The 19,007-nt window shown below is 42.0% G+C and overlaps 1 protein-coding gene across 1 annotated transcript; it reads right to left on the reverse strand.

Moving 5' to 3' along the window:
* Positions 1-787: 787 nt before the first annotated feature.
* Positions 788-2,080, reverse strand: LOC133239160 (zinc finger protein 322-like). Its single transcript, XM_061402771.1, is given in 1 exon segment — positions 788-2,080. A coding segment is annotated over 1 exon segment (1,209 nt). The 5' UTR covers positions 2,022-2,080; the 3' UTR covers positions 788-812.
* Between the last annotated feature and the right edge of the window lie 16,927 nt (positions 2,081-19,007).

Genomic DNA, 19,007 nt, shown 5'->3' on the forward strand with positions numbered 1-19,007 from the left:
TTCTTTGGGGCCCAATAAGGTAGAGATTTCCTGCAAGGATTTTTTTTCCCCCCAGACTTAGGGTTATTTATAGGGTCTTTCACTTATACAAGTCCCCTGGTGTACAAGAACTGATCATTGACAGAAGTTTTTCTCATTCTGAGAATTCATAAGGTCCTTCATCAGATTTTTTTTTTTTGGCGGAGGGGCGGGGGCAGGGGGGAGGTGGTGTGGGTTGCAAACCCAAGAAAGCTCTCCACTTAATGCTTTTGCCACATTCAAGGCAAATACACAAATTTTCACCTGTATGGCTTCTCTGATAGGTAATAAAGTCACAGTTACGTTAAGAGGCTTTTTTCACAACTGTTGGGGTTTCTTTCCAGTGGGGCTTTCTGACGTCCAATGAGGCGTGCATACTGTCTGAAGCACTGTTTCACAGGGCATTAAAAAAATATCATCCTCTGATCTGAATTCTCTTGGAATGAGGAGAGGTGAGCATTGCTAGATAGCTTTCTCACATTCACTGAACTTGTAAGTTTCCCACCTGTATAAATCCTCTTGGGGGTGATCAGACATGAGCTTGGACTGAGGTTTTCCAAAAACTCAGGGCATTTGTAAGGTTTCTCACTGGAGTGATTGATACGGTTCTGTAAAGACAGCTCTCTGGTCAAACCATTTCTCAAGTTCCTACAACTGCAGATTTTCTGGTCCCCAATAAAGTCTGAGCTCTGAGGAAAGTCTGAGTTTGAGTTCTCCATCTTAAATGAGTTCTCTTACATTGTAAATACATCTTTTTTTTTTTTTTTTTAATGGTATAACAACTTCTTGTCTGGTCAAGACATCTGTGAGGCTTCTGATACATGGGGAGGGCTGAGCTCAAGACCTTTCTCAGCCACATTACAGATATATGGTTTTTCACCGAAGTGGATTGTCTGATGTTGAAGAAGGGCTGAGCTCTGATGAAAGCTTTTATCACAGACACTGTACTTATAATGCAACTCCTCTGTCTGAGTTCTCATTTTCTGTTGGGCAACGAAGTCCATGCCTAGGAGGAAGCCACTGTCACATGCAGACCACTGATGTGGTTTCTCTTCCATGTGAATTCTTTGATGCACAATAAGGTCTGAACTACAGCTGAAGCTCTTCTCCTATTCAAGGCATTTAAAAGTGTAAGTGTGAGTTGCCTGGTGCCTGATGAGGTTGGCACTCCGGGTAAAACTTCTCATACATTCCAAGCATTTATACGGCTTCTCACCTGTGTGGACTCTCTGGTGTACAATAAGGTCTGATTTCTGGCCAAAGCATTTCTCACAGGCACCACACTTATAGGGCTTCTCCCCAGTATGTACTCTTTTATGAACAATGAAGGCTGACCGGTGTCGGTAACTTTTCTCACACTTATTACATTTGTAGGGTCTTTCACCAGTGTGAGTTCTCTGGTGGCTAATAAGACTGGATTTCCCACTAAAAGCTTTTTCACACTCCAGACACTTAAATGGTTTCTCACCCGTGTGAGTTCTTCGATGCCTTATGAGGTTTGTACTTCGGCTGAAGCATTTATCACACTCACTACACAGATACGGTTTCTCGCCTGTATGGCTTCGCTGGTGGACAAGCAGATCAGAGCTCTGACCAAAATTCTTGCCACAGATATCACATGTATAGAATTTTTTACCTGCATGCATTCTCTGGTGTCCTGAAAGGGCTAAGTGGTGCCAAAAGCTCTTCTCACATTTGCTACATTTATAAGGTTTCTCATAACTGTAGATCCTCTGATGTGAAATAAGATCTGAGCTTTGGATAAAGGTTTTCTCACACATATCACATCTATAAGGTTTCTCCCCAGTGTGGGTTCTCTCACACATAATAAGAGCTAAGTTTTCACAAAAGTTTTGCTCATGTTCAAGGCACTCGTATATCTGATCATCTATTTGAGTAATCTCATGCACATGAATAAAAATCTTTTTACCCTTCTGAGGGCATACATGATATATTTTCCTTTTTTGAGTTCTCTGATTATATCTCTCTTCTGAAGTGTACATTTTCTATGGCTCTCTCCTGGGGAGTTTTCCACTGGTCTTCCTGACCCATCATTTTCTTCAGTCATTTTCTCGATAAGAACTTGAAAGATACATCTGTCTTAGGCCTTTCAGACATGAGCAGTTCCTCTTTACAAGTTTCCAGCATCACATGCACTCGTTCCTTATGTGGTATTTACAGCCCATAACAAGAAAGACTCAAGACTGTCTTCCTTTTGGCTCCAAAGGGTCTCCAGTCCATAGTTATTAACAGTACTCAATTCTTGCCTCTCCTGGGAGGCCGACGAGAGCCAGGAGCATCCTTCTTTGCGTGGCTCGGAGAGGGTAGCTGGGGCCAGGCCATCCAGTGTGCGATTTAAGGGCCAAGAAGACCAGCTAGCTTCCCGAGGCCTTTCAGCCTGGCTGGGAAGCCAGAAGTACTTCTAAGTAGGTGATTCATTAGTGTAGACTGAGTTGAGAACCACTGGGTTCTATTTTACTTACTAAGATACCAGGGAATTCTATAATTCTATAATTCCTTTTAATTTCTATTAATCTCTAGCTGCTGCTGCTGCTGCTGCTAAGTCGCTTCAGTTGTGTCTGACTGTGCAATCCCATAGACGGCAGTCCATGAGGCTCCCCCGTCCCTGGGATTCTCCAGGCAAGAACACTGGAGTGGGTTGCCATTTCCTTCTCCAATGCATGAAAGTGAAAAGTGAAAGTGAAGTCGCTGAGTCTTGTCTGACTCTTAGAGACCCCATGGACTGCAGCCTACCAGGCTCCTCCATCCATGGGATTTTCCAGGCAAGAGTGCTGGAGTGGGGTGCCATTGCCTTCTCCAATCTCTAGCTACCTCCTTTCTTTTACCCCAGCCTCTTTCCACTTTGGATGCCTGTCTCCTTTTTGGTATTTTGTACCATAGAAGCATCTGATTGCTTTTGGAAGCGAGAACTACCCAATATTTACCTATGAACCAGCACTGCCCTGTTGACGTTACCCTACCTAGACGTGTAGAGTGCACTAGGCCACTGGAAGATAGGTCTAGAGTTAAGAGATGACACTGACCACAGAACCCATGGAGATGCTGAGTCTCCCCGACAAGACCAAGCTGGTAGACAGGGCACTAAGAGGATTACATATGTAAAGACGAGCTCATTATCTTTACGGTGGCAGCTGTGTAGAAGAATTGCTTCTCTGTGTAACAGCAGGCTTTTTATCTGACTTATCAAGTTCTAACTTTGTAGTCTATTTTAATTAAACTGTTAATGGGGGGGAAAAAGGTAGACCAAAGAAGGAAGTAAATTGCTAAGAAAAAAGCTAAAACTTCAAACAGCATATGCTTCCATATCGGCATATGGAAAACAGAGAAAGGCAGTTAGCCAAAGAAAACTTGAAATATGGAGACTCTCAGGTTCCATGGTTTTCTGGCCTAAATTTTCCTATTAAATGACAAATGCCTGGGGTCAGGGACAAGGGAGAGGCAAAACTTTTGCCTTCAGTATAGTCTAGTTGATGAGCTTCTTTCTTGGGAATAGTATTAATATTTGACAGACCTCCTTAAACTTAGGGAAGGAGAGGAAAGTGGAAGGTGTCTGAGGAGGCATGAGTGATGTTTTTGGAAGGAGACCTTTTGTTCTTATTGGCATGATCATATCACAGCTTCCTTTGTCCCAGATCAAACCCAGAAAACTAGCTCAGCATCAATGACAAAGTAATCAGTAATCTTAGAAGAGGGATACTCTGTGCACCTCAAGACTTTTCCTTAGGTCTACCTCATCTCTGATTTTGTCCCCTAGAGTCTCCCATTTTCCTCCCTTGCAAAAAATGTCCAGGCCACTGAAGATATTTGCTTTTGACACCCACATGCCTCTGTTACATGATCCCTGTTGTTGCCATTGCAATTTATTTTCCACTTATGACAAACATGGTTCAAGATCTCTAGCCAATAATGGGCTTAAAAACATCCCATTTCTGACTGTGAAACAGTGCCCCACAAATTCCATGGATGGGGAACATATACCTCTACTTTATCCAGTCAGGACTCTACTTCTGATCCTACTTTGCATCCCAAAGACAGATACCAGATCACAAGAGATGGAAAGAGCCTCCAAAGAAGGCCAAGATGAATAGCAGTTAAGTTAAAGTATCACCGAGATTACAGTTTACATAAGTCTGATTTCTTTTATATTGTATCTTTTTCTGTTCTAATGATAAATCCCCTTTCTATTCATAAAAGTAGGGGTGCCTACTCCAGATGGTTTAAGAGGAAGATATTAAGTGGACATCACAGCATTTATTCCTAGAGAAGAAACCTTCTAGGGAATTCTCTACCCTCTAAGAACATCCACTTACTTCCATTCTTTCCTTTGGTCTTAAGGGGAAACCCCAGTGAAAAACAATCCTAAACAAGGCAATGGAGAAAACTGTGTTGGAGAAACTGGAGTATGAGGAGAGGAATTCAAACTGTCCCGGGGAGGGCATGAAGGAAAAGTACTTCTCTAAATTTGATGTGTGATGTCTATTGGGACCTAAATAAAACACAAAGATTCTAAAATAAAATAAATTGTTTGAAAGGCACTTCAGAAGCATGGGTGGAGGTTATGAGAAAGAACATTTTGATTAAGATTCACCAGCCTAGATTCAGGAAAAGGGAAAAGAAAAAAAAAAGGTGTTGTCTTAATACCTGCTGCAGCCTTTGAAGCTGTCTCTTTGTTCTCATGACAAGGAGGCAATGAGGGCAACAAGCTCATTTTTCAAAAAACCTTTTGACATAGTTTAACTTCTGGAGATAATAGCCAAAGCAAATGTCACAGAAAAAAAGGATGAAATAAAGTTTTATGTAGAAAAGACCTAGGGCCAGGAGATGAAAGAAAGTCCTAGCTAACTCCAGGATTTGCCTAACATGGCTGGCTGAACCTATCGTTAATGAGATCAGGAGAAAGACTGCACTCAAGTCCCTAAAGGAACAATTACTATTTCCAAGAAGACACTTCTAATCCTACCCAAATCATCTTCAAATGTGCTCCTTTTGTCATAGAGAAGAGGAAAGGATGAAAAGGGGTATACAGGGTAGTTAAAACCAAGTTCTTGCCCAAACCAGTAAATGAATCTATGTCAAAAAATGCAGTCAGATAGTTAGCAATACTGTATTATATTCCCCCCAAATTGCTAAGAGGATATACTGAACTGGGTTGTCACTTCCTTCTCCAGGGGTTCTTCCTGACCCGAGGATCAAATCCCATCTCCTGCACTGGCAGGCAGATTCCTTACTGCTGACCATCTGAGAGCCCTTCATGGGTATATACTTCTTTATAAATTCATCAAGTTGCATACATTAAATCTGTATGACTTTTTCTATGTCACTCATACCTCAATAAAGTAGTTTTAAAGGAGGGAGGGAGGAGAAACCTCTGTCCAGTCTCCAACTTTAGGTTTTTCACCCTAGCCAGCTATTTCCAGTTGTTTCTTCCTATAAGTCTCTTTCACTCAAAGATTTCTTTTTTTTTTTTTTTTAAATGTGATAAAGACAGCTAGAACTTGGGAAGCATAACAGCTTATCCATCAAGTTCTTTCTAGGTCTTTTCCTTCCCTGCTCTCTCCACTGCAGAAGTCTACCTACTGCTTGAAATGACAGCCCAGACATAGATGCCAAGGGCTTGATGAGACCAGTATTCCCCACCCCTACAACTGCCCATCCACAGGATTGGACTTCTAGAAGCTGTTTACTACATAAGCCAGATCTTCAGCCCTTTGTGATTGGCCTGGGGTTGGACCTCTGACCCAAGCTGGACCAGTTGTCTATTCTGAAGGAACCTGGAAGAGCAAATCAAAGAGCTTGCCAGTCTCAGCTGTGGCTCGAAGTGTTCAGTTAAAAACTGAAAACAAAGTCACCACGGGACAACCCTACTCCTCCATGCCGACCAGAAAGTGTAGAGAGCTGATGAGCAGTGAGTGAAGAATGAAAAAAAAAGGATGTACAGAGAACATGCTGGAGAATCCCGATTGATTTATTAATTTCTATTTTCAGCCATTTCTGTCCATCAAATGCCCCCCTCCCCCCACCCCGTGTCTCTTTCTCCTTTTGTTCCTGTTGGCTGCAATTGTCTCCTCTTTGTAAATCACCCTCTTGACTAAAGACATTCCCCTACTCTCTCCTCTCTACCCTCTCCCCCACCATGGACACTTATCCCCCATGTCTTTCTAGTTCTGGTTCCCTGGATCCCCATCTCCTGTTACCCCTAAGTGCTAACTTGGCAGTACCCTATCACTGGCTCTATAAAGCTGTGGTGTTTTGTCTAGAGGAGACTGAGCTGAGGGTGAAAGGATTCTGTTCATCTCCAAGTTTCCAGTGATCTTGGAGATATCTTAGTTATTGGTGAGATGAGCTGTAATAGAAAAACCATTTTTGAGGTGCCTTTAGGCAAAGTATGACTTATTTACTGATCCTGCCAGCCCTGTGAGGATCTAGAAACCACGTGGATTCTAAGAGCCAAACAGGCAAGATTCAGAAAGTAAAGGAGACCTTCCATACATCCTTTTCATTACATGCATTTTGGGAAGTTTGGATACTTTGGGGTCAGATAATTCAAGACTATTTCTCCGGATTCTGCTGTATTGTGACATGGCTTCCAGGATCTCTCCTGACCCCTGGGAGAAAGAGGCTGTCAGGAAACCATGAAATTTCCTCATGTTCAAGCTATGTGCCATAAACAGAGATAATTTGTATCTTGTAGAAATATAAATTAGGATATTTACTTAATGAGTACTCCAGAATAAGATGCTGCTGGGATATGAGTAATCCCAAACTCTAATTCCCACGAAGTCTCCAGGCTCCTTCATTTGTTGTTTCATGTACTGGAAAAACTTCTGAGTATCTACTATATCCCCCTCATTCTAATACACTGATGCATGAGCATATCATTCAAAAGTGACTGGGGGAGCTCATTCTAAGTTGTCCAGACAATGAGCCAATTGAGACTCTGCTTCTCCACAAAAGTGTGTGCACCTGAACTTAGCTCCTTATGGTCCCAGGGACTTCCTTTCCCAGAAGAGGATGCTGTAACCTCCCATGGGCCACAAGATCCTTGGGAATGGATCACGTGGCCTTCCCAGACACCTACTTTAAATAGCCGGTACTCAAATCCTGACTGCCTGGTGGCCAAATCATCTGATTAACCCCCACTGAGGAAGAGGCTCTCATTTTTGCCCTCTAAAAAGATAAAGTGTTCTGGACTGAATGTTTCTGTCCCTCTTGAATTCATGTCAGAATGATCTCTGTTCGTTTCCAAGGCAAACCATTCAATATCACAGTAATCCAAGTCTATGCCCCAAACAGTAATGCTGAAGAAGCTGAAGTTGAACAGCTCTATGAAGACCTACAAGACCTTTTAGAACTAACACCCAAAAAAGATGTCCTTTTCATTATAGGGGACTGGAATGCAAAAGTAGGAAGTCAAGAAACCCTGGAGTAACAGGCAAATTTGCCCTTGGAATACGGAATGAAGCAGGGCAAAGGCTAATAGAGTTTTGCCAACAAAATGCACTGGTCATAACAAACATCCTCTTCCAACAACACAAGACAAGACTCTATACATGGACATCACCAGATGGTCAACGCCGAAATCAGATTGATTATATTCTTTGTAGCCAAAGATGGAGAAACTCTATACAGTCAGCAAAAACCAGACCAGGAGCTGACTGTGGCTCAGATGATGAACTCCTTATTGCCAAATTCAGACTTAAATTGAAAAAAGTAGGGAAAACCACTAGACCATTCAGGTATGACCTAAATCAAATCCCTTATGATTATACAGTGGAAGTGAGAAATAGATTTAGGGCCTAGATCTGATAGATAGATTGCCTGATGAACTACGGAATGAGGTTCGTGACATTGTACAGGAGACAGGGATCAAGATCATTCCCATAGAAGAGAAATGCAAAAAAGTAAAATGACTGTCTGGGGAGGCCTTGCAAATAGCTGTGAAAAGAAGAGAAGCGAAAAGCAAAGGAGCAAAGGAAAGATATAAACATCTGAATGCAGAGTTCCAAAGAATAGCAAGAAGAGATAAGAAAGCCTTCTTCAGCGATCAATGCAAAGAAATAGAGGAAAACAACAGAATGGAAAAGACTCGAGATCTCTTCAAGAAAATTAGAAATGCCAAGGGAACATTTAGTGCAAAGATGGGCTCGATAAAGGACGGAAATGGTATGGACCTAACAGAAGCAGAAGATATTAAGAAGAGATGGCAAGAATACACAAAGAACTGTACAAAAAAGATCTTCACGACCCAGAATCACGATGGTGTGATCACTCACCTAGAGCCAGACATCCTGGAATGTGAAGTCAAGTGGGCCTTAGAAAGCATCACTATGAACAAAGCTAGTGGAGGTGATGGAATTCCAATTGAGCTATTTCAAATCCTGAAAGATGATGCTGTGAAAGTGCTGCACTCAATATGCCAGCAAATTTGGAAAACTCAGCAGTGGCCACAGGACTGGAAAAGGGCAGTTTTCATTTCAATCCCAAAGAAAGGCAATGCCAAAGAATGCTCAAACTACTGCACAATTGCACTCATCTCACACGCTAGTAAAGTGATACTTAAAATTCTCTAAGCCAGGCTTCAGCAATATGTGAACCGTGAACTTCCTGATGTTCAAGCTGGTTTTAGAAAAGGCAGAGGAAACAGAGATCAAATTGCCAACATCCTCTGGATCATGGAAAAAGCAAGAGAGCTCCAGAAAAACATCTATTTCTGCTTTATTGACTGTGCCAAAGCCTTTGACTGTGTGGATCACAATAAACTGTGGAAAATTCTGAAAGAGATGGGAATACCAGACCACCTGATCTGCCTCTTGAGAAATTTGTATGCAGGTCAGGAAGCAACAGTTAGAACTGGACATGGAACAACAGGCTGGTTCCAAATAGGAAAAGAAGTACGTCAAGGCTGTATACTGTCACCCTGTTTATTTAACTTCTATGCAGAGTACATCATGAGAAATGCTGGACTGGAAGAAACACAAGCTGGAATCAAGATTGCCGGAAGAAATATCAATAACCTCAGATATGCAGATGACACCACCCTTATGGCAGAAAGTGAAGAGGAACTCAAAAGCCTCTTGATGAAAGTGAAAGTGAAGAGTGAACAAGTTGGCTTAAAGCTCAACATTCAGAAAACGAAAATCATGGCCTCTGGTCCCATCACTTCATGGGAAATAGATGGGGAAACAGTGGAAACAGTGACAGACTTTATTTTTTTGGGCTCCAAAATCACTACAGATGGTGACTGCAGCCATGAAATTTAAAGACACTTACTCCTTGGAAGGAAATTTACGACCAACCTAGATAGCATATTCAAAAGCAGAGACATTACTTGGCCAAAAATGGTTCGTCTAGTCAAGGCTATGGTTTTTCCTGTGGTCATGTATGGACGTGAGAGTTGGACTGTGAAGAAGGCTGAGTGCTGAAGAATTGATGCTTTTGAACTGTGGTGTTGGAGAAGACTCTTGAGAGTCCCTTGGACTGCAAGGAGATCCAAACAGTCCATTCTGAAGGAGATCAGTCCTGGGATTTCTTTGGAAGGAATGATTCTAAAGCTGAAACTCCAGTCCTTTGGCCACCTCATGCGAAGTGTTGACTCATTGGAAAAGACTCTGATGCTGGGAAGAATTGGGGGCAGGAGGAGAAGGGGACGACAGAGGATGAGATGGCTGGATGGCATCACTGACTCCATGGACGTGGGTCTGGGTGAACTCCGGGAGTTGGTGATGGACAGGGAGGCCTGGTGTGCTGTGATTCATGGGATCGCAAAGAGTAGGACATGACTGAGCAACTGAACTGAACTGAGAATTCATGTCAGAAACTGTACTCTCCAATGTGATGGTATTACGAGTTGAGGACCCCACAAGTTAATTAGGATTCAGTTCAGTTCAGTTACTGAGTCGTGACTGACTCTTTGTAACCCCAGGAACCAGAGCACGCCAGGCCTCCCTGTCCATCACCAACTCCTGGAGTCCACCCAGACCCACGTCCATGGAGTCAGTGATGCCATCCAACCATCTCATCCTCTGTCGCCCCTTCTCCTCCTGTCCTCAATCTTTCCCAGCATCAGGGTCTTTTCAAATGAGTCAGCTCTTCGCATCAGGTGGCCAAAGTATTAGAGTTTCAGCTTCAACATCAGTCCTTCCAATGAACACCCAGGACTGATCTCCTTTAGGATGGACCTGTTGGATCTCCTTGCAGTCCAAGGGACTCTCAAGAGTCTTCTCCAACACCACAGTTCAAAAGCATCAATTCTTTGGTACTCAGCTTTCTTTATAGTCCAACTCTCACATCCATACATGACCTCTAGAAAAACCATAGCCTTGACTAGACAGACCTTTCTTGACAAAGTAATGTCTCTGCTTTTTAATATGCTGTCTAGGTTGGTCATAACTTTCCTTCCAAGGAGTAAACATCTTTTAATTTCATGGTGCAGTCACCCTCTGCAGTGATTTTGGAGCCCAGAAAAATAAAGTCAGCCACTGTTTCCCCATCTATTTCCCATGAAGTGATAGGACCAGATGTCATGATCTTAGTTTTCTGAATGTTGAGCTTTAAGCCAACTTTTCACTCTCCTCTTTCACTTTCATCAAGAGGCTTTTTAGTTTTTCACTTTCTGCCATAAGGGTGGTGTCATCTGCATATCTGAGGTTATTGATATTTCTCCTGGAAATCTTGATTCCAGCTTGTGCTTCCTCCAGCCCAGCGTTTCTCATGATGTACTCTGCATATAAGTTAAATAAACAGGGTGACGATATACAGCCTTGACGTACTTCTTTTCCTATTTGGAACCAGCCTGTTGTTCCATGTCCAGTTCTAACTGTTGCTTCCAGATCTGCATACAGATTTCTCAAGAGGCAGATCAGGTGGTCTGGTATTCCCATCTCTTTCAGAATTTTCCACAGTTTATTGTGATCCACACAGTCAAAGGCTTTGGCACAGTCAATAAAGCAGAAATAGATGTTTTTCTGGAGCTCTCTTGCTTTTTCCATGATCCAGAGGATGTTGGCAATTTGATCTCTGGTTCCTCTGCCTTTTCTAAAACCAGCTTGAACATCAGGAAGTTCATGGTTCACGTATTGCTGAAGCCTGGCTTAGAGAATTTTAAGTATCACTTTACTAGAGTGTGAGATGAGTGCAATTGTGCAGTAGTTTGAGCATTCTTTGGCATTGTCTTTCTTTGGGATTGGAATGAAAACTGACCTTTTCCAGTCCTGTGGCCACTGCTGAGTTTTCCAAATTTGCTGGCATATTGAGTGCAGCACTTTCACAGCATCATCTTTCAGGATTTGAAATTGCTCAACTGGAATTCCATCACCTGCACTAGCTTTGTTTGTAGTGATACGATGAAGTCATGAGATGGAATCCTCATGAATGGGATTAGTGCCCTTATAAAAGTCCTGAGAGCTTGTTCCTCCCTACACACCACCATATGGGGACATAGTCTATGGAGACGCTGGAAGTCTACAACCTAAAAGAGGTTCTCACCAGAAGGCAAATATACTAGCACCCTGATCTCAGACTTGAAGTCTTCAGAACTAAAATTTCTGCTGTTTGTTAGCCATTCAGTGTGTGGTATTGTAGGGGAAGAAAAAGTTTTCCTCAACCCTTTCAGCGTCCCTGGCTGGGTCTCAGAATTAAACTGACAAAGATAGATTCGTAGGAGAAAAGCTTACATTATTTAATATGAAATTTAAATAACACAAGTTTTACAAGTGAGAACCTTAAGGAACTGAAGATCTGAAGTAATGGTTAAATGGGGTATTTTTACTCTAGAAATATGATAGGGCCAAGAGTATGAGGTTAAGTGTAGTAGTATGTGTTTGTGTGTGCATGAATGCACTCAGTCATGTCCAACTCTTTGTACTGCCTGGACTGTAGCCCACTGGACTCCTCTGTCCATGGAATTTTCCAGGCAAGAATACTGGAGTGGGTAGCCATTCCTTTTTCCAGGGGATCTTCCTGACCCAGGGATTGAACCTGTGTCTCTTGTGTCTCCTGCACTGGAGATCCATTGAGCCACCAGCAAATGCTGAAGTGTAGCAGACCAGGGGACATTTAGAAAAGCTTCTTTGGATGCCCCAGGCATCCCTTTGTCTTTGTAGAGAAGAATGTTATAGGGATGGCAATCCTCACACAAGGGTTTTATTCCCTACTGATACTCCCTGTGGAGAAGGAAATGGCAACCCACTCTAGTATTCTTGCCTAGAGAACTCTTGAACAGAAGAGCCTGGTGGGCTACAGTCCATGGGGTCCCAAAGAGTCAGACAAAACTGAGTAACTAACGTTGATACTCCCTGAGGGAGGAGGGAAAGAAAGGGATGTGCGGAGAAGATCAGAGTGACCTTCCTGCCTCTGCAACTGTCTCAAAACCCTTCAGCTGAAAATATGCAATATTTATATTATCCCACCACCTCATGGCAAATAGAAGGGGGGAAAAGTAGAAGTAATAGATCTTATTTTGGAGGGCTCTAACTGCGGATGGTGACTGCAGCCATGAAATTAGAAGACACTTGCCTCTTGGAAGGAAAACTATGACAAACCTAGACAGCGTATTAAAAAGCAGAGATATCACTTTGCCAACAAAGGTTCATATAGTCAGTGCTACAGTTTTTCCAGTAGTCATATCTGGATGCAAGAGTTGGACCATAAAAAAGTCTGAGCATTGAAGAATTGATGCTTTTGAATTGCAGTGTTGGAAAAGACTTTTGAGAGTTCCTTGAACAGCAAAGAGATCAAACCCATCAAGTTTAAAGGATATCAACCCTGAATACTCTTTGGAAGGACTAATGCTGAAGCTCCAATACTTTGGCCACCTATACAAAGAGCCCACTGACAGGAAAAGACCCTGAAAGTGGGAACGATTAATGGCAAAAGGAGAAGAGGGTGGTAGAGGATGAGATGGTTAGATAGCATCATTGACTCAATAGACATGATTCTGAGCAAACTCCAGTAGATAGTGAAGGACAGAAAAGCCTGGCATGCTATAGTCCATGGGCTTACAGAGAGTCAGACACAACTCGGCAACTGAACAACAATACTTACAATACTTATATTTAAATTAGCATTGCATTAAACATTATAGTAAATACAGATTTTTAATAGGCAATACAAATATAAAATTGCAAATTCAGAAAATTTGCATGATTCTCTACTATGAACATGGTAGAGAGATTCCTATGATAGAGGAGAGAGATCAGCTTTGGTGAGATTTTTCAGGGAACACCTGGCTGAGGAAGGAAGATAAACTGACAATTGATAGATGAGAAGGGCCAGCCAGCCACATAAAGAGCTGCAGGCAGGAGAGTCTACACTGACGGACAGCACAAAGGATATTCCCAGAGAGGAAGCAACCCGTGAGCTAAAGGAGTGCAGTGTAGCTGAAACAGGGTAAAGAGGTAAAACAGGGAGGTTGAGACAAAGCTGTCGAGGTACTAACCATGACCCAGTCACTACCCAAAGTCTATTCCTGGTTTGGCCCCTGGAATGGAAGCTAATCTACCTTTCATAATAATACCAAGTCAAAGACAGTGCTTTCAGAATTCTCCTGCCCACCAGTCCAAGGGAGTACTTTCACTAAGCAGTCCCAAGATGAGAGTACCACCACCCCCCATATATTTTCCACTTTGTAGACAAGGGGAGAAGCGGGAAGAGACAAAATGGGAGATTAGGATTGAGATATATACACTAGTGTTACTGCTAAGTCGCTTCCGTCATGTGCGACTCTTCGCAACCCTATGGACAGCAGCCTGCCAGGCTCTTCTGTCCATGGGATTCCCCAGGCAAGAATACTGGAGTGAGGAATGAGATACATAAACTACCAGGTCTAAAATAGATAGCTAGTGGGGAGCTGCTGTATAGCACATGGAGCTCAGCTCAGTGCTCCGTGATGACCTAGAGGAGTGGAAGGGAGGCTCAACTGGGAGGGGATATATGTGTACATAGAGCCGATTCACAGTGTTGTACAGCAGAAATGAACATGATATTGTAAAGCATTTATCCTCCAATTTTAAAAAAGAGAGCGTAAGAATAGGTTCAAGGAATACTCTTGTCACTACCATGATGTTTACATGCTAGACTTGCATTCAGATGCTGAGAATAATGCTGCTGGTGCTGCTGATTACAACTGACAGCTAAACTCACATTTGATGATTAACTGTCTGCCAGGATCTAGGTGAAAAACTCCATGATTTAATCCTCACAAGCATATATACTTGTCACAGAGCCAGAGTCAGGGGTATTGCGAGTATATCTGGGTGAAGAAGGGGTTAAGAAAGGTCATGGTTTCTTTCAAGTACATTTGTCATAACGGCATGAAAAATTGGGTGTCACGGCCTGTTTATGTTACAGAATCACTGTTTCAGAAATAAAATACAGGAATGTTTAGGCTTGTCCTTGAGCTGGACTTGGGAACTCATGGTCCACAAAGCAAAACACATTGCTTCCAACATTCTCCAAACAAGAATCCTAAGATCTGACAGCTGATAGAAACTTTATGACAAAATAATTAGGACTTTCTAAAGAAGTGGTTGCATTGTCTTCCTTATAAGGAGTACATATGAGGGAGAAACACTTCTTGTAGACTAGGCTTGCTCCAGCTCTAGTCCAGTGTATTTTCTACACTGTAGGCAGGGCATTTTTCTAATTTTTTTGTGTCTTTTTTTTTTTTTTCATTTTTTAAAAAATTTTATTTTATTTTTTAACTTTACAATATTGAATTGGTTTTGCCATATATCAACATGAATCCGCCACAGGTATACACGTGTTCCCCATCCAGAACCCTCCTCCCTCCTCCCTCCCCGTACCATCCCTCTGGGTCGTCCCAGTGCACCAGCCCCAAGCATCCAGTATCGTGCATCGAACCTGGACTGACGACTCGTTTCATATATGATATTATACATGTTTCAATGCCATTATCTCCCCAGCCCCAAAACCTTCTTCATTCTTAGGCATGGGGTTGGATGTATGGCTTTGAACCACTAGAAAATGCTCTTCTCAAGCACGCCCCAGGCTTTCTCTGGAGCCCGCACAGACCTTGAGACCTTAACTAGTTGCCTTGGGCATTCCACTGGACTGGCCTCAGGATGCTCCCAACTCTGCTCGCCATCCTCCTGTTAACTCTGGATTTGCCTTGTGCTTTTCTTTCTCACCACAGCTCTGTACCTACGTCGCATTGGTTAACACCCTCTCCTGGTTGAGTTTACTCCTAGAGTTTCCACAAGATCTCACCCTGAAATGCAAGTGAGACACATCCTACAGAATTTATCTTTTGATTTTGTTCAGGCATGAGCTTTTAGGACATTGCCCTCAAAATGATTTGTGTTGCAAAAACCACTATGAGCCTAGAGAAATTTGGTAAGATCTTTCGAGAAGCGGCCAAATTAGTAAACCAAAGCAAAAATCCCACATGCAGCTTCTAGTCTCACATAATTTCTCTTTCCTGGACCTAGGAAAACCCTAACCATTCTCTATTCCATCTGTGCTTTCCTCCAAGTGTTTTGAGACTCAGAAGATAACACCTTCCACTTCCGAACAGATCATTTTCTAAGTGTGTTTAATGAAACTGATGTCATAAGAAAAACAAACAATATCACAGATCTTCCAAAAGATAATCTTCCTGATAATTGAGTGCTTGTTTTCTTAATTCAAGAATGACTAGCATCCAAAGAATTTTGAATGCATATGGAAAACAAAAAGGAGCTAGCATGCATTGTATAATTTCTTTTGGACACATGCATGCTGCACTAGGCATGTTACACAATTTAGCTCTTAAGTCCAGACGGCATGCCCCTCAGTTATTCCATAGAAGAGCATAAAGCTCTCTGGGTTGCATGATAGAAATCCCCTTTAAATCTTCTGTAGTAAGTTCCTTGGGGCATGTTGTTTTCTTTACCACTATATCTCAAATGTTAAAACACATAGGTTTTACTAAATATTTCTGAAATGAATATGTTTTTCTGATTGTATAAATATCTAAGTATGGTAGGAAATATAAATACCACAAAATTACATGACTTGAAAAGTGATCATTTCCTCAAAATTACCCTTCACTCCCCACAACACAAACACTGCTAGGTGAATTACTTTTCACTTGCACACCGGTGCCTTCTGTTTCTTGCTCTAACTGAAATCTCATTCTCTCTTCCCCTTTCCTGGTTCTCAGCTGTCGTCCCACTTCCCCTAGAGTGGTTCTCTGCCACTTGTGTCTGCCCAGTACCACTGCTTTCCTCAGGTAATATTCTTCTCTCATGACCATCATGCATTTTGGCTCAGGGCCTGCCAGGAACAGGACCCCCATCTCCCAACTTCAGTGACTGGTTCTCTCATAGTGAACACATCACCACGGTCATGAGACTGGAGGACTCTGATTGGCCAGACCTGTGGCTTGGTGTGGAATATCCACAAGGAAGTTTCTGGCCACAAGCCCCAACTGCCACAAGATAAAAAGCAGCCTATTCATCAGACCAGCCTGGCTTCCAGTAAAGGTCAAATTTAAACCGCCTCAAGCCCATTGGAATTCTGTAGAAGTCTCCAGAGTCATGTTGCAGAGATACTCTCCTTAGCTACTACACATACATCCTAGCCTGACTGGGTTGTGATCTGGATTCACAGACAGAGCTGTCCCTTTGTAACTCTGATTTGTTCCTATTGACAATAAAGCATTTATCCATCACAGGCGATGTTTACCAGAGTTTCACTTCTCTTCTGGTTTCCTGTCAACTCTTTGTGGGTGCTCTGCGTGGACAACTGTGGTCAGCTGCCTCCAACAGAAAATGTCTGTTGTCTTAGTTACCAATTCTGGACACTCATATTGACGTTCTGCTGCGAAGCATCTTCATCACATATAAACACTTATCCTTGTTTGGGTAAAAATATTGTACGTACGATAGATAGAGTAACAGAGATGACCCAAAGCAATAGCAACTCAACTGCACATTTTACTATTAACTTCAAAGTATTTTCTAAGAATAAACTCCCCTTTTCTACTACTTCTCAAAATATTTTTTTTTAATAAACTGAAGCTAGTATGTCATAAAATGAAGATTTCATCCAGGGGTAAATTCTAAAAGATACTCTGGCTCAGCGTCGTCTTGAGCAAGCCCAGGTAGCACTGTTCACTGGGGTTTCTCTGCTTCCTGGGAAGCAGACCCACTCTAGTTGCACAGGATTGAAAGATGGGGCCCACATGGTTTGGGGTAAATTTCTGCATTTCTATCTTATCCCTGAAAAAATGATTTCATAGAATAAGAGTATAGAGTTTTGATTTCAATTCATCAAAACTGATCGATTAAAACCAGAAAAAAAAAAATTAAAAGCAAAGCCCTCAGAACATCAGTACTATTTTTTTTTTCCTGCATCTTTTGCTTTACAAGAGCTTTGCTAAAAGCTTTCAGTAACCTTGAGGTTCTTAGGGCATGAGCTACCCTTCTCCTTGCATGGCCCTGTAATAAACCTTTCTCTGTTCCAAACTCAAAAAAAAATTAAAAAAAGAAATGGAGTCCAAATCAAAGAGCTAGTGGTTTTCTTGTCAAAATGAAAAAGTCAACCCTCTATCAACAGATAACATGACTTCTTCTACAGGCAAGTGTCATCATGGTTCAGACCTTAGCTATGCCACCTTCCCATTGTGGTACCCACAGCAAGTTAACTTTTTATAACGGAGGTAATACACAACTTTGGTGAACATACTGGCTTAAGAAACAAAAGCATAATAGAAATTGATATTTGGTGCCTTTTTCCCAAACTAGTTTAAGAGTACCATCCTCGATGTAAACCACAAGGTTTTGCATCCCCTAGTATCATTGCGAGCCTTCGTTACTCAAACGCCCTTTAGGAATTTAAGAAAAACTTCCTGTTAACTTGTTAGGATGAAGTAGGTTTGCAATGAAGTTGTTTTTACTAAAATTCTGTTTTTTTCATGTTCTACATATTGTGAAATAAAATTCATATTTTATGGAAACATGAAAAGATGGAAAATATGAAATATGAAAATTTAAACATGAAAAAGTGTCCTCTGCACTTTGGCCTGCTCGCTCCCCTCTACTGTGCATTGTGCACCTGTATTGAGTGTCCACCAAACCACCCCCTTCAGTAGAAGTAACAGCTCAACCATAAAGAACAACATGAGCTGTTGAACAGCATCAGCAAGACAACTCTTTAAAAGATAACATTCCTTCTTAATCTTTTTTTCCTTCTTAATCTTGTAAGGGGCCACAATGATATTTAGATTTGGATTGTGTAAACTGTCAATAATACATCATTTAATGTACAGCCGTCTGTCTCAAACTTACACAACTATGCCTTGACTTCTAACATGCAGAACGATTCTCAGAGCTTTCTGAGATGTAGTTCCTGAGTTATTATCCTCAATTTGACTAGAATAGAAATGTCTATTTCTTTTACTATTTTGATTAATTTATTTTAATTGAGGCTAATTGTTTTACAATATTGTAGTGGTTTTTGCTATACATTAACATGAATCAGCCATGGGTGTTATGTGTCCCCCAAGCTGAAGCCCCCTCCCACTTCCTTCCCCATCCCATCCCTCAGGGTTTTTCCAGTGGATTGGCTTTGAGTGCCCTGTTTCATGCATCAAACTTTGACTGGTCATTTATTTCACATATGGTAATATACATGCTTCAGTGCTATTCTCTCAAATCATCCCACCCTTGCCTTCTCCCACAGAGCCCAAAAGACTGTTCTTTATATCTGTGTCTATTTTGCTGTCTCACATACAGGGTCATCATTCAGATCAGATCAGATCAGATGCTCATTCGTGTCCGACTCTTTGTGACCCCATGAATCGCAGCACACCAGGCCTCCCTGTCCATCACCAACTCCCGGAGTTCACTGAGACTCACGTCCATAGAGTCAGTAATGCCATCCAGCCATCTCATCCTCTGTCGTCCCCTTCTCCTCTTGCCCCCAATCCCTCCCAGCATCAGAGTCTTTTCCAATGAGTCAACTCTTCG

Source organism: Bos javanicus, chromosome 26, assembly GCF_032452875.1.
Source record: "Bos javanicus breed banteng chromosome 26, ARS-OSU_banteng_1.0, whole genome shotgun sequence".
Lineage (NCBI taxonomy): Eukaryota > Metazoa > Chordata > Mammalia > Artiodactyla > Bovidae > Bos > Bos javanicus.